This window comes from Punctularia strigosozonata (genome assembly GCF_000264995.1).
Source record: "Punctularia strigosozonata HHB-11173 SS5 unplaced genomic scaffold PUNSTscaffold_2, whole genome shotgun sequence".
In the NCBI taxonomy this organism is placed as follows: Eukaryota; Fungi; Basidiomycota; class Agaricomycetes; order Corticiales; family Punctulariaceae; genus Punctularia; species Punctularia strigosozonata.
This window is the reverse complement of record NW_006767434.1, coordinates 828269-842335: the sequence shown is the minus strand read 5'-3', so window position 1 is coordinate 842335 and position 14067 is coordinate 828269. Positions and strand designations below refer to the sequence as shown.

Sequence of the window (14067 nt, the reverse complement as noted above, 5' to 3'; positions counted from 1 at the left end):
TCGCAGATGGTATGCTGAATTCCTCGAGTACTTGTACAGATCGGGAGCGAGTCCGTGGCACGAATGAATGGTAATAAAGAAAAACCCCCAAAAACAAGCAAGAATGATGAACATGTATGTACAAGTGATGAACATATATGCAAGACATGAGAGATCTCAGCGTTACATTACCCATAAGACGGCGGACATCAACGGTTATCCATAGGAGAACGGGAGCGCGGACGACTGGTGGATGGGGAGCGTCCTTCCTCGCTGGGACTAGGGCTGCGAACCCGAGCCGGTGACGGGGATCTAGACGCGCGGTGTCGGTAAGATGATTCTCGATCACGAGAAGGATGCGCGCCCGGCCGACGATACTCCGACGTCCTCTGCGTCGAGTTGTGACGACTGAGGGATGGACGCTGAGCGTACGGCGACATGGCGTGGACCGAACCTGAGGCGGGCTGGCCCGGACCCTCCAATGTCATAGGGTGTTCGGAGCGTGACGAACCAGGTGGTGGTGGCAGACGCGGTGGCTCAAAGCGAGCTGTCGACACCGAGTGACGTCTGCTCGCCTCGAAGGGTACCGGAGACGAAGTGTCGTACTCCACAGTGCTACGGGTCCCGTACGATCTAGGCATGTCGCGCGGCGGAGAGGAGATGCGCCTCGTCAAAGATGGCCGCATTGCGTGACGATCGACCGGTGGGAAAGTGTAACCGTCTTGAGTCATTCCCCCAGCACCGTTCGGGTGTTTGCTAGACATGGAGTGGGTTCCGTACGATGTGTCCCCAAGTCCTCCCGGGGTTCTGTACCGTCGCAGCTCATCCTCTAGGTCAGCCACCCTGCGATGGAGACTGTAACATTCCTCCTTGATGGGGGCCAACCGACGCTCCACCGAAGAGGCGACGAGATCGTCCAATCGTTCCTGCTGCTGTTGCAGATTTTGTATAAGCGCGTTCGACTTTTGGAGCTGATCGGATAGCCACGTCTTCAGCTCTTTCGAATCCGCCAAAGCGTCATAGAACATCTCGAACGGAGCGAGGAACGCTGCTTTCTCGCCGGCATAGCCCGGATGGCGGAGCGTCGTCGGCGTCGGAGGAACCAAGGTATTCGAGATCGGAACCGATCGGGTACTTGGCGGAGAACGCGCGGCTGCCGCTGCCGCGGCGCCACGCGTGGTCAAGGACGTCGGCGTGGGCGGTACTCTACTCGCCGTCACGCGGCGTAAACTCGGGCCGGTCCCCATCGCGGAGGGCAGGCTGGGCAAGGCCATTGGGAAGCGGCCAGGGAAGCCAGATCCCGCTTGAGGCACTGGGGGCGCGCTCTGTATCAACGGTGCTAAATCACCTGAGGCGTGGGCATCTCGGGGGCTGATCAAGATATCTGCAGGCTTTTTCTTGCCTCCTATGCCGAGCTGGCCCGCGCGACGCCTTGTAAAGCTGCCAGGCGGCGGGGGAAGACTGTTTGGAAGAGCTCCTCCAGGCACTGACACATGCGTAGCCGCGGCGTGAGATGTCTGGCTTGACGAGGAGATGGGGGGAGGAGAGGGGTGACGAATGGATGACGCGCCAGGTCTAGAGTGCGTCGCACCGGGACCGACAGCCATGCTCCCTCCACGCGGCCTGCTAGCTAGCGGCGGGCCTGAAGGAGGGGTACGGCCTCCCGCGCGTCCTCCACTTGTCGATTTGTACCGTTCATCCTGAGGGGCTCCTCCGGCCAAGCTTGGGCCAGAGGGTTGGACTGGAGTCAAGCCCGCGGTACTCTCCCGCCGCTGCTCGATGAGAGCCTTCTGCTTCTGCTTGACGGTCAACATGGATCGCACTTGCTCGAGGGCGGTCGGATCGTCGCGAGGCATTTGGAGACCCATGACGACAGGTGATATCGGATTCGATCCGGCGGCGTCCACGGATCCTTGACGAACGTTGGTATTGATGGGATGCGCCATGCTGCTGATGGTGACACGTCGTCGCTTGGACTGGGGAGCGTTCGTGGTTGAAGGGGAGGGCGCGCCAGCGGATTCTTGATAAGATACAGAATGCGACACGCCCAAAGGCCGAGGGGGTGAGAGTGGCTCGTCCATCAGCTCATCTTGCTCTTCCTTCACCGGCCTGATGAGAGGGAGTCAGACGCGTGGATTGAGCCAAGCCAGTAAAGCGAGAAAGCGAGACAAAGAGCCGAGTATACTGACGTTATATCCGGCGCGGGTGCGCCGTCTTCGTGTCGGGGTCGTTTCCGTGCTGCTCTGGACTCGTCGACGTCGCTACGTGGCGGAGACCGGGGCCGCTGATGCTTGTCCATGGACGGTGATATGGTCTGGATGGGTGGCAGGGCGTTGTCCGTGCCGGAAATGTCGGAGAGTGAGCCCTTGTTGAACGTCTGTGCAAAGGAAGGTAAGGAGCGTGGAGAATGCGTCGCGACGGCGGCTGCATTGTTGGCAGACATGACAGAACGGCCGGGAGGTGGACGAGGAGGGAGAGGGGGGGCCCTGCGGAAGGGAGGCTTGAGCGCGAGGTTGATTGAGGAACGCTCTGCTCCCAGACGTTCTTCGCCTTGTTCCGTTTGCACTCACCCTCACACACCTGCTCTTCCGAGGCTGCCGTCAACGACCCATTCATTTACGAACGCACGCAGGCTCCGGCACCAGTGCCAAACCGAGTTCTGACCGCGCCCGGCCTGCTTGATTCATTGAGCGCGCTCGATCGCAGCCCTTCTTATTTCCATCCGCCGAACCATCACTTCCACAATGAGCGGCGCTCCGGCGCGGCCACTCCGATCCTCAGAGTCAGAAACAAACACTGCACCATGTGCTTGCGATAACATCCAATGGATAAAGACATACACTACGCCGTGCTCGACATCAGGAGTCTGGGCAACCGCGACATCTGCACGCAATCTCATCGGTGATCCCCCATGACGATGCGAAGGCCCTCGACCTTCTCGCGTATATCCGTATGGACGCATCCATGACGTATCGCTCCCGTCCAGTCGGATCCGCGAAGAAAAGGCGATAGGTCGTCAAACCTAGCCGCTGCCGCTGAATACGGTGCAACAGCGAGGCCCGAGGCGACGTCGACGATCGCAGCCTCGAGAAGCACCGAGTTGCGCCCAACAACTCTCGTTCCATCACCACTTCTTCTTCCGCAGGGCGTTCTTCGCCCGTAGCGTACCCTTGCCTCGGGCTCCTCTGACCGTCTGCAGCTCCTTGAACTTTTTCTTCGCGTACGACTTCGCCTCTGCATCGTCCACTAGTTCGTCAACGAGCGTTCGTTTTCTCGCCGCCCTTGTTAGGTTACTTGGCGAAGCCGTGTCGAATGGTGAGCGTTCAGCGACAACCGTTCCGATCTAGGGACAAACCATCTGTGAGCACCTGTACCAATGATAGTCAGAAACAAGTGAGACATACCGCAAAGTACTTGGGCAATCCCTTGATTCCCTTTCCTTCTCCCTCCTCCTTTCGATAGAAACGCTTGGGGTCAAGATGGTTCCGTAGGCGCAGTGCTTCGACCTCGCGATAGAGCCGTGGGAGCTCCGCGGCGGGAGGAGCGGGCAAATCGAACCAGGATGCGCCAGCAGTGTCAGCCTTGAGCTGCAAGTCGCATAGATTAGCACGAGAGCGTTCATACTGCCATCCAGGCACGAGGTCCACGTACAGCTTTCCGTTCCTTCTTGGTCAAAGCCCGTCCAGTTTTGGGATCGAGTTCAGGAGGGGGTAATGGCGGGGCGGGGGCGCCTTGGAAATAACTAGCGATAGCGGCAGCAGCATTCTCGGTCCGCGTTGCCTCAGGGTCGGCGACTTTGGCGGAGGCCCCGTCGGTTCTCCGGCGACGACGCTGCTTTTTTATCGTGTTTTCCGTGTTGTTGTCAGATTCTGTTGTGATATATGGCGGAGGCAGAGGTCCGGGGTCAAGGGCGGGAAGGACGCTGCCGTAGGCATCGTTAGCTTGGCGAATAAGAATGACGAACGAAAAGACTGACGCATCCGTCGCTATTCCATCGACGCCTTCTAGTCGTATAACGTCCTCCTCGACGGTCGATGAAGCCTTTCGCGCTTGTACATTCCGCCGTGCCCTCTCGAGAAGGGAATCAAGGTACTCTGGGTTGATTTCTTCGTCGGATTCGCTTGTTGTGCTTTCCTCGTCAGAGCTTGACGCCGAGTCCGACTCTGAAGACGAAACCGACGAAGAACTCGAATAACCGCCTGAAGGGGCTGAAGGCGCCTTTAGCTTGCGGGGGGGAGGAGAGCTTGGCCCCGCGGCTGGGGGTGACGGCATGATCAACGAGCCGTCTATCGACCGTCTAAACAAGTGTCAGACGTCTGTAGCAGCACCGTCTAAAGAGATGGAGAGGAAGGCTATAGTTATTTTACATGTCATTGCGATGGGGGAAGTGGCTGTGCTGAGTAATGTGGAATACATTCGTACTAAACGGAAACTGAACGAGATGATCATGCAATGTACGCGAACGTGTCTCGAGTTCCTTCAACTCGTTCCATGTATTCTTTCTCCATGAGCGTGTCGATAGCCTTATGAAAAAAATCAGTCGACTGTAGTCCCAAATAATCAGCGTAAACGGACCTTCTTGATGTCCGGGATCTTGGGGGCGAAACGTTGCGAAATCTGCGATATAACCTCTTGAATCAACGCTTGGTTCTTCATTGTCTTTCGCGCCTTCATGATCCTATCTCGGCCACAGTGATGAGTAACCTACTCAATAGCGGCGTGGATAGTTCGTACCGAACAATCGTTGCTTGTATCACGTATTTGCGGTCCTCATCGACATGTTTCATCACTTCGGAGTTCTCCGCCTTCTGCTCAGCCTTGATAGGCTGGTTAATGTTCACGCGGATCTTCTTTGATTTGAAGTCTGGGTCACGGCAATCAGCCACAACGAGCAGCACGGCGAGGACGATGCACATACTGGGATTGAGGTCATATTGATCCGTCTCCTCGTTGATGAGAATCTTGGCCTTAACCAGGACCGCTAATACCTGCGTGAGGATGTCTTTGCTGATCGAGGTAGCTGCCATCAGCTCGTCCAAGCTGAGCGTGTCGTTGTCGTTGTATTGGACGAGCACGGCCATCTGGTAGGAGCTGGTCATCAGAATGTACTTCTGGTTCGTGTAGTTCGTCCGAAGCTCGTTCTTGGAGTAGTTCCACAGCCACGTCAGCTTCCGCCCGGAATGCTTCTGCTGGTAGTACTTCGAGAACCGCTCGTACGTTGGAAGGATGTCCTTCGGGATGATGAACTCGTGTTCGGGCGGCTTCAATGGCCAGAAGTTGGTGCCGAGGACCATCACCGAAAAGTTCAGGTCCATGTCCCCGTGGTTCTGTGTCATACGTTCTTTGAACTGGTCGGTCAAGTCCTTGCTCAATGACATGTCTTGAAAAGCGTCAGGGGAGCAAGCCCACCGAAAGGACGAAAATTACATACCGGTGAACATGCGCTGCAGCTTCTGGGTGTACTCGAAACCGCAAGCGTCCTTGAGCTTGGCGATCATGCTCGCTTCCGCTTCGTCAGAAGCGGATGCGCCGTGAATCAACCGCTTCGACAATTTGGTAGAGTAGAATTGCTGGAACACGTCCTTATCCTCGAGGTATTTGAAGAGGATCATCTATGGATTAACGTTCAATCACTCTGTCGGAGAAGGTTGACTGTTCACGCACGACGCGGTTCAACGCGCCCTCGAGGTCTTCCGACTCTGCAAGCTTGTTGTTTTTCCGTAGTAATTGATCGGCATGCTTGGCAAGTAGTTCAGGAGACTTCGTTGAGGAGGTGCCGGTGGCCGCGTTCTTGTTGACGAAGTCCCTGCAAGCTTTATCCAGGCTAGCAACGAAACCAGCCTCGCCCTTGAAACTACGTGTTACGGTCTCAGAGTTCTTCTGATGCACCTCTAAGAGAGCATCAACGTAATCCTTGGGATCAAGCTCTGCTTCGGAAGACCCAGATCCGACCAGTTTCGCCACCGCAGCCAGGCCGGCCTTCTTCACATGCTCTTCAAACTTCTTCCTCAGGGGTTCAAGGCCCTCCGGGATGCGCGCGAGAAGCGCATACATCCGCTGAAGGTCTTCGTCCTTGTCGAAGTCGAGCAAGCCTTGGAACGATTCCCACATGAGCTCGGCGTGTTGCCTGATTAGAACATGCTCGCATTTGCTGATCAAAGCTTTGCGCGTGTTCGTGTTCAGATACCGTTCTACGCGATCCTCTTCCTCCTTCAGCCGTTCTTCTGCCTTCTTGAGGTAATCCGATACACTGTTCTCTGCCAAGAATGCCTCGGACTCGGCCTTGTAGTACTTCTCCGTCGCTTCGAGGAAAGGCGTTTCGAGGTGATCGTTGTAGACTTCAAATGAGACCTTGTTGATGTCGGTCTCGTCCAGGCCCAAGGATACGAAGGAGTCGACAACTTTCTTGATCAGACCTTGGTCGATGGTTTCCCCATTGCGTTGCCGCTCAATCAAGCGCAGAATGGCGCCGGCGAGTTTCTGGTGTTTGCTTTGCACATGCAAGAAAAAGTTGGCTTTCCATTGCACAAGCGCCAACTGCAATGCTATGAGCGTCTAACCGCAGTATACTGATGATCGAACGCACCGTGTAAACGGGGTAAACATTTCGCCGACCTTCATCTCGCTCGCGCTTCACCCAGTGCCGGTTCAGGTAGGTAAACAATCGGTTGATGTAGTTCGAGCCTGTAGTGTACCGGTCCCATTCCCCAGCATAGTACGTAAGCAAGGCTTCGTCTTGCAGCGAGTCAGATGCCTGTACTCGTTGCTTCAGCCTGATCCCGCAGATGCGCGAGTATGATGGGCACGTACTTCACGTAGCTCTTTCAGGTGGGTGATGAAGTACCGGATCAAGTTGTTGTATAGATCTGCGCCCATCAAGTTCGCCCCTGCTGTTTGTTATAACAGATCCTTTAGCATCATGGATCACACAGATATGTGTCGAGGGACCACTCACTTCGTCCAGCTAAGCCACCTTGTTCTGCGCCGCCAGCTGAGGGTTGCATCCGACTCGACGTGCAGTAGTTGTACGCCACCGTGTACAGAGACATGTACTTTGAGTAGGAAACGCCAGTTTGAAGTTTGGTCATGATATGGTCAACTCCTTCTTCCAGGAACGCCCATGTTGTCACTAAGTCTGCCGTCGCAGGCGGCATAGGATACGGTTGATTGCTTGCCGTCGACATCCTGGACAAGAAGGAGCTGATCAGCGCAGCTCAGAGTGGCGTGTTTGGTCGCAAGATGAGCTTAGGAGGAGGACAAGCCTGCGCGGCGCGTACAGCCACTGTGCCTGTCGCGACTGGGCGCGGACCGCGGGTACTGAGCGTTGAGAACACGAAGGGTCTGCGCTCATCTAGGTGGAATATTCGGACTACGGCATCTTTGGTTTATGAGGGGTTTGCAGAAAAGGATTAGATATAGGATTATATTATAGCTTAACCCCAGTGTGTATGCAAGCAACACCTCCGGTGAGATCACGCCAGGCCCCTCCTTTGCCTTCCCGCATCTCTCCTGTCGCAAAGCCCGCTTCTTGAATCATTTTTGCAAAATCAGCCTGGGCTGGGAAGTTCCGTATAGACTCAACCAGGTATTGATAGGAGTCGCGATCTCCGGCGAGGATTGTTCCCATAAGTGGGATCAAGGAGAACGAGTACTGATCATACACACTACGCAGGGGTCATTAGTATACCAGACGACTGGGGGTGCCAAGCTTACGTGGCTAGTAGCGGATTGTTGACTTTGCTGAATTCTAGGCAAGCGAAAACACCGCCAGGCTTAAGCACCCTGTGCGCTTCTTGCAGCACATCAGGTATTGATGTGCAGTTGCGAATACCGAACGCGATCGTATATAAATCATACGTATCGCTAGGGAATTGGAGCTTCATCGCATTCGCTTCATGAAACGAAACCTGCGGTGCTATGACTGAGTGAGTATAGGGCATTACAACAACCGCGCGACGAACTGTTGTGATACATAGTCTTCTTGAATCGTTTATATCCCTCCTTCAGCATCTCCGTGTTGATGTCAGCGACCTCGACGACGGTCTCTCTGTCGGCGTACGTCTCTCTCGCGTGGTCAAGGATTCGCAGAGCAATGTCGCCAGTTCCACCAGCGACGTCTAGACACCGCATGGGCCCGTTCTTCCCTGGCGCCAGAGAGGAAACAAACGTGTCTTTCCATAGACGGTGAATGCCAAAGGACATGGCATCATTCATGAGATCATATGAGCTCGCGACAGAGTTGAAGACGTTCTTGACGAGCCCCTCTTTTTCCTCCTCCGGGACGGTCTTGTAACCGAAGTGGGTGGTGCGCAAAGACGAACCCTGATGACTATGGCGGGTATGCATTCGCCGTATCGAGCGTATGGAACATGACGCAAAGCGGGCGAGGGGCCTCATGAGCGGAAGGGGCGAGCGAGAGGAAGCTGGCTGGAGGTGTCGAGACGCCGAGAGCGAGTCCGACGACCTCTTTCGAGAGCACTCGTCATGAAACTCCGCGACGCCCTCCTCGACGCGCTCAAAACACTACCGGGGACAAGGACGTTCCACCTCCATGTCCTTGTCTCTGCCCCACGCAAATACGGCGACCTCTTCCCGTACGCTATCCCGCGGCCCAGAGTCGACCTGCAAGACATCCTCGTCCTCGTCTCCGAACAAACCTCCGACGACAGACCCCGTATCCTTGTGGCAGGATTAGAAGCTTCCCTGTACCACATTCGACAGACATCATCCGCTATACTGAACGTATGCAAGGTGGATACCACTGGGCATTGTTCCGCACCGTCACCCACCCGTCGCCTTGTGGAAGCTTTCCTCCGTTTCTACTCCGATTCATCGACGTGTCCTCTTCCTATCCATACCCTGTGGATTCACGTCTTTGCACGAGCACAAAACCAATACCTCTTTCCCAACTCTTCCGAATACAGTGGGAAGCACCCGCTTACAGACGTCAAATTGTGCGCATGGTGGAAAGGGGTCTTCACCGACGTCGCGCTCGCGCAACCTGCACATTCCGAGCTTGAACTCTCATACGTACTTCCTGGCCTGAATGAAACTGAAGCCATTCAAGCTCTTGGAGTCCCTCATCCGACATCCTCGATACCGCGTCCTACAGCCTGGGTCTACGGGCATCCGTATGCAAGAACGCAGATACCACTTCCATGTCCACTACCGCCCAACGATGATGAGGGCGTCCAGACTCGCAATCTTGGACACTATATACCATCCTTTGATGATGATCCCAAGAGTCGGTTCATGGATGAGATAGCTCACACCAGCGAACACTTGGGGGTAAAATCGCCGAAACGAAAGCGGAGGAGGAACGACAAAGATGTCACTACACGACACTCTTCAGACGATGAAACCTCGCGCCCAGAAGGCGAAATGGGCAAGGTTACTCCGGACGAGTTTTGGGAACGCATGTCGTTTCGACAGGAGTGTGTCGCAGGCGCGGTGACTGGGTTCTTCGTGCTCGGTATTCGATTTCCATCTCCACAATCCACTATCTCGCTGCCTACGTCACGCTCGCAACACGACGCAATACCGCCGGACGTGTCCTCCGTCTCTCAGCCGGGGCAAGTTTCTTCGAATGTCAATCGTCGGGTGCTCGCAACACTCCTCACGGGAACAGAGTATTCGACCGCGGAACGCGCATATCGTGCCACGGACACCATCGAGAGCGCTATCAAGGCGCTGTGCGAAGGCTTCACAGCCGACCACTTCCCACCACCCACCGCGCTCAAACCAACCAGCAGGTCTGGCTCTAAACTTTCGGCCCTTCCTCCCAGCGTGCAATCGATGACCACTAATCGCGCTCTCATTACAAGGGTTTCAGGGGATGTCGCGGCTGCCAAGTCTAACATCACGAACACGGTGGTCAACCAGTCTAGCGTGGCTCTGTTGAGCGAAGCAGCATGTCGCAGTCGATCACCAGCTGAAGACCGAGGATTTAAATCACCTAGTCATCCCAGGGACACGTACCACGAACATGTTTACGGTACCGTACATGTGTCAAACAAATTTGATCCCGCGAAGGAACGTCAGCCCTCAGCTATAGATGTATCTGGGGTAACGGTCTTGACTGTAAGGAAGAGAAAGAAATAACGTGAAATCAATTATACTATCTACTTCCCGTCATGTATCTGTATGACATATCACATCTTCAACCACATCAACATACAATATTTGTTAGGAATTCATATTCAGATTGCTCAATTTGGTGTATGGTGTTGTTAAATGTCGGGCGGCATGTCGGGCATGCATTACGGTGTTGTTAAATGTTGGGCGGCATGCCGTCTGCAATGCAAGGGGTAAGATTGCTGGGCAAGTGTTACATGTTGATCCAGACCGATCTACGCCGATCCACTCTGCCAATCTTCACTGATCTGCACCGAGCTTCTCCAACTCATCTCCGACTCTTTGCCGACTTCTTCACCGACATCAATCCCGCCTTTCCCGTTTTGGCCAAGGGCAGGATACGTCTATCACATGCACCGGGCCACCGGCGGCTCAACGCCCCAGTGGTTCCAGATCTCTGAATGGATTCAACTCCGACTTTCCTGTTTCCTGTTCCCTTTGTTTGACATCATAGTTTCCCTTTGTAGACTTTAGTTTCCCGTCGCTTGTGACAGATCTTTTGGACCGTCCCTTCCATCCCTTCTCTAGATATGTTCCCTTTGTGTTCCATGCATTATCACTCATCTCCGTATGTTTCCTTTGTGCGCCGAATGGCACCTCCAATCTCCGCATCTCCGACTTCGCCATTGTTCTATTTTGTGTATATAAACCGTCAAACTTGCCGTAGATAGTCAGTTTGAATATCGACTAAGCTTCGTTCTCTCTCTCCTGCGGACTCAGAGCATGTAGCAGCCTAGCGCACAAGCTTAGGCTTGGGTCGCATCCGATCTCGACTTCACCAATGCTTCCGACTTATCGACTCAACGCCGACGCATCTCCAACTCCCCTCCGACTCTACCTTTGAGTTCCCCTTTCTCTTTCATTCTATTCTTCATATCTACATTTTGGACTTCGGTCCTCTGACCTTGTTCCTCCCTTTGTATCCGATCTTGACACCCATCCACATCTTGTCAATTGTACGGTACTCAGGGTGGCGGAAAGTGTGCGCACGGGGTCACGTGAGTGACCCGCGCCGCAACAATCCTCTTGTTCTTTCTGCTGAGCGTAGATCATACAATGTCAATAGATATATGGCATATATGGTATATTAGGACTACTATACTAGAATGGTGTTTGCCAGCCTTGAGCTTTTTTCACTGCCTCCACCCGAGCCTTCATTGTCTGGGTATGTTTTCCAACTTCCTCATCTGTTATCTCCTCCCATGCCTTCTGTACTGCTGCCTTGAGTGTTTGGACAGAGTTGGAGGATCCCCTAGTAGCCACTACGTTGTTCTTGAGTAAAGCCAAAGTGGCTCAATGGGGTTAAGATCAGGTGAACTTGCAGGATGTGAGAGGCTCTTGATGCCCAACTCTGCCCGAGCCTTCTTTGCGAGAGCACTGCGATGCTCCATCTTCAACCACCAGCATCTCCTGACCCCTCTCCTCCTCCATAGCCCTGATCCAAGCAATCAAGGGTCCCTGCATCACCTGCTTCACATACTCATCTCCACCCAACCCGCCCCTCAACTTCGTTCCTATTGTCATTGCAGCTGTCTCGAGCACAACCAATGGCCCTTTCTTGTTGTGGGCAATACAGCCCCAGAGCATGATTGACTTCCTCCCACTACGGAATGTTGGCTGTATGTTGCTGAGGAGGAATTCTTTGCTAGGGTGCCGGGTGACTTTTTGGTTCTATGGACATTCACTGGTCTCGATCGAAGATTCATCAGTCCAGATAACTGTGCTCCAGTCCCTCTCTGAGTTCTCCCATGCCCATGCAAGACGATTCTTGGCAGCAGCAGCAGCCATGTAGAATTTGTGGCATGCAGTGCGGCGGCGGTAGCCAGTATCATGGAGAGCCTGTCGGACTTGTTGTACTTTGACAGTGCCCACATGATCAGCAACAGCTTGATATGTGTCAAAGTGGTGCTTCCGGGCAGTGTGGATAATATGACGCCGTCACGGTCTGTAAGCTTGCGTGGTCGTCCTAAACAGGGCAGGGAGTTCCGAGTATGGTACTTGCGCTCCCTCCAGACAGTCCCAGCTACCCCATATTTCGATGCTCTGACTTTCTCAGCAATTTGTGCATAGTAGTATCCTTCGTCGAGTAGAGCAAGTATATGACCCCTTTTGCTGGGGGTAAACTCTTTGACTCCAGCAGGAGGCATGCAGAAAAAATACGAGGTCAAGACGTGTGTCACTCACGTGACCCCGTGCGCACACTTTCCACCACCCTGAGTACAAAGGTGTCTGTATATGGTTGTCTGACAGTCAGCCCTTTCCTCTCATTTTGGGTGAAAGGAAGTGGCCCACAAGGGCCGCCCCCTCTGCAAGCAAACGAAAGGCGGGCCCGGTTGTTGCAGCGCGCAAGGAAGGCCAGTCTGGTGAGGAGTTTGGGGTCCTATGAGGTCCAAAATGCAAAGAGAGCCAAGCTGAAGGGTAGATTGGTCTTCTGTAGGTGGTATGCCAGGGCATAGATGGGGTCTATTGAGCCGCGCTGTTGATGTAGAAACACTGCTTCCCCTTTTGCATAACAAGTTTTCAATGAGGGGAGTAAAATGGAGTATGAAGCCGATGTCCTGGAGGGTTTGTGGAAATCTCCGTGCTTTGGGAGGTGATCTTGGAACACCGTTTGGGAGTTCGGAAGGAGCTCACTGGCACGGAACTGCCCCCAAAACATGCAGCAAGCAGCTGCAAAGACTGCGGTGTTGAAGGCCGACTCAAATTTTAGTCTCCTGTGCAATTGGCACAGCATATCCCATGTGACTGGTCCTCTTGGTGGTTTGCACGATTCGCGGGGCCTCAGGTTCTCGATGCCTTTCAGGACCTGCTGAAGCCTTCTGCCTCCTAGCCAAAGGGAATCTTGCACGGTATGCCACGCTTTAAGGCCTGTGATCCAGCTCCTTGCCGTCTCCCCGCCAGCTTCCCCAAAGCCCTAGTGGCAAACGTGCATAGCACTACCTCTGGGGCCAGGAACCTCTCTTCATTGGGGATGTGTTCCTGTTTGCAGAAGCGGAGATACCGGTTCACGGTGCTGCTGTAGCCTCTGAGAGTGCCCGGCACCCAACTGGCCCGAATTGCCCTGTTCAGCTGGCTTACCGACCTTGCCAACAGCGGGAGCCGGTGTGCAGCCGGCAATATTTCAAAAGGCTTCTGGCTCGTACTTTCTCACCAGCGCAACCTGGAGGGAGGATCACGAGGGGGGCCGTTGTGGCGCATTTTGTGATCTCTCTGTGGCTCTTGAAAACTAACATTGCCATCGAGGCAGTTGTATAAAAGCAGAAGGTGACAAGTATGTCAAACTATAGCTCTGCATTCTGATGACTCAAAGGGGCATCAGCGACTTGCGCATTGTCCCGCCCCTAAAGTGAATAGGTGCGGAACTGCTCGAAAACCTCCATTTTTTATTCATTCTGCAGCCTTTCTGTTATGTAGTAGTATAGAATCTAAGTAAAATAGACCAAGCATGTACCTTAAACTGGCCCAGGAAAGTCTGACCATATTAGGAAAGGATTGCCAAGCGGTGCCCAATCTTAGTCAGCACATGACAAATCATGACTCAGCTGAGTCAGAAGCTGACTCAGCACTGCTAGGATTACTAATATGACTCAGAAAGCTGGCCTAGCTAAGGAGTATAAAATGTAGCTGAATCGGCATGAATGAGAAATCAATCAGTTCCCCCCGAAAAGTACTCAGCAGTCATCTGCTAAACTCTCTCTCTGTCAGGACTCAAGTGCCTGGACAGCTTCCCTATCGACTCTCTATCGACTCTATCGACTCTACACAGCCACCATAGGCTGTTCGAATCCGTTTCCCATGCTCTATCGCCTCCGCCACCAAAGGAACAACTAATCTCTCCCTTTATTTCTCTAGGAACTTCGACGCACGGCGCGTCGTACAACACATCAACACAAGACCCCTCAAGCCTCCCATACAGGCTAACCGTCTTATTACCTCTTTAGGTATCGCCGATGA

The 14067-nt window shown here is 53.8% G+C and overlaps 5 protein-coding genes across 5 annotated transcripts; all 5 read right to left on the bottom strand.

The window, feature by feature from the left end:
• Nucleotides 1-14: 14 nt before the first annotated feature.
• On the bottom strand, nucleotides 15-2422 carry PUNSTDRAFT_141093 (uncharacterized protein; the record flags this gene model as incomplete). Its single annotated transcript, XM_007379873.1, has 2 exons — nucleotides 15-2088; nucleotides 2169-2422. 2 exons carry the CDS (start codon nucleotides 2420-2422, stop codon nucleotides 189-191), a joined length of 2154 nt encoding a protein of 717 aa, XP_007379935.1. The 3' UTR covers nucleotides 15-188.
• Nucleotides 2423-2789: 367 nt separating this feature from the next.
• On the bottom strand, nucleotides 2790-4298 carry PUNSTDRAFT_81543 (Fcf2-domain-containing protein). Its single transcript, XM_007379872.1, has 4 exons — nucleotides 3956-4298; nucleotides 3631-3901; nucleotides 3384-3566; nucleotides 2790-3322 (listed from the first exon to the last, which is right to left on the bottom strand). Exons 1-4 carry the CDS (start codon nucleotides 4249-4251, stop codon nucleotides 3104-3106), a joined length of 969 nt encoding a protein of 322 aa, XP_007379934.1. The 5' UTR covers nucleotides 4252-4298; the 3' UTR covers nucleotides 2790-3103.
• A 126-nt stretch (nucleotides 4299-4424) lies between these two features.
• Nucleotides 4425-7133, bottom strand: PUNSTDRAFT_60778 (Cullin-domain-containing protein; the record flags this gene model as incomplete). The annotated part of the gene is made up of 9 exons (XM_007379871.1): nucleotides 4425-4502; nucleotides 4555-4657; nucleotides 4714-4843; nucleotides 4898-5359; nucleotides 5411-5591; nucleotides 5644-6516; nucleotides 6566-6733; nucleotides 6790-6869; nucleotides 6935-7133. The coding sequence occupies 9 exons, from the start codon at nucleotides 7131-7133 to the stop codon at nucleotides 4425-4427; spliced, it is 2274 nt and encodes a 757-aa protein (XP_007379933.1).
• Nucleotides 7134-7362: 229 nt separating this feature from the next.
• On the bottom strand, nucleotides 7363-8765 carry PUNSTDRAFT_49607 (UbiE/COQ5 methyltransferase). Its single transcript, XM_007379870.1, has 3 exons — nucleotides 7941-8765; nucleotides 7693-7894; nucleotides 7363-7643 (listed from the first exon to the last, which is right to left on the bottom strand). Exons 1-3 carry the CDS (start codon nucleotides 8323-8325, stop codon nucleotides 7406-7408), a joined length of 825 nt encoding a protein of 274 aa, XP_007379932.1. The 5' UTR covers nucleotides 8326-8765; the 3' UTR covers nucleotides 7363-7405.
• A 2656-nt stretch (nucleotides 8766-11421) lies between these two features.
• Nucleotides 11422-12045, bottom strand: PUNSTDRAFT_61743 (uncharacterized protein; the record flags this gene model as incomplete). Its single annotated transcript, XM_007379869.1, is given in 2 exon segments — nucleotides 11422-11774; nucleotides 11793-12045. Coding segments are annotated over 2 exon segments (606 nt in total), but the record flags the coding sequence as incomplete, so codon positions are not given.
• Nucleotides 12046-14067: the final 2022 nt, after the last annotated feature.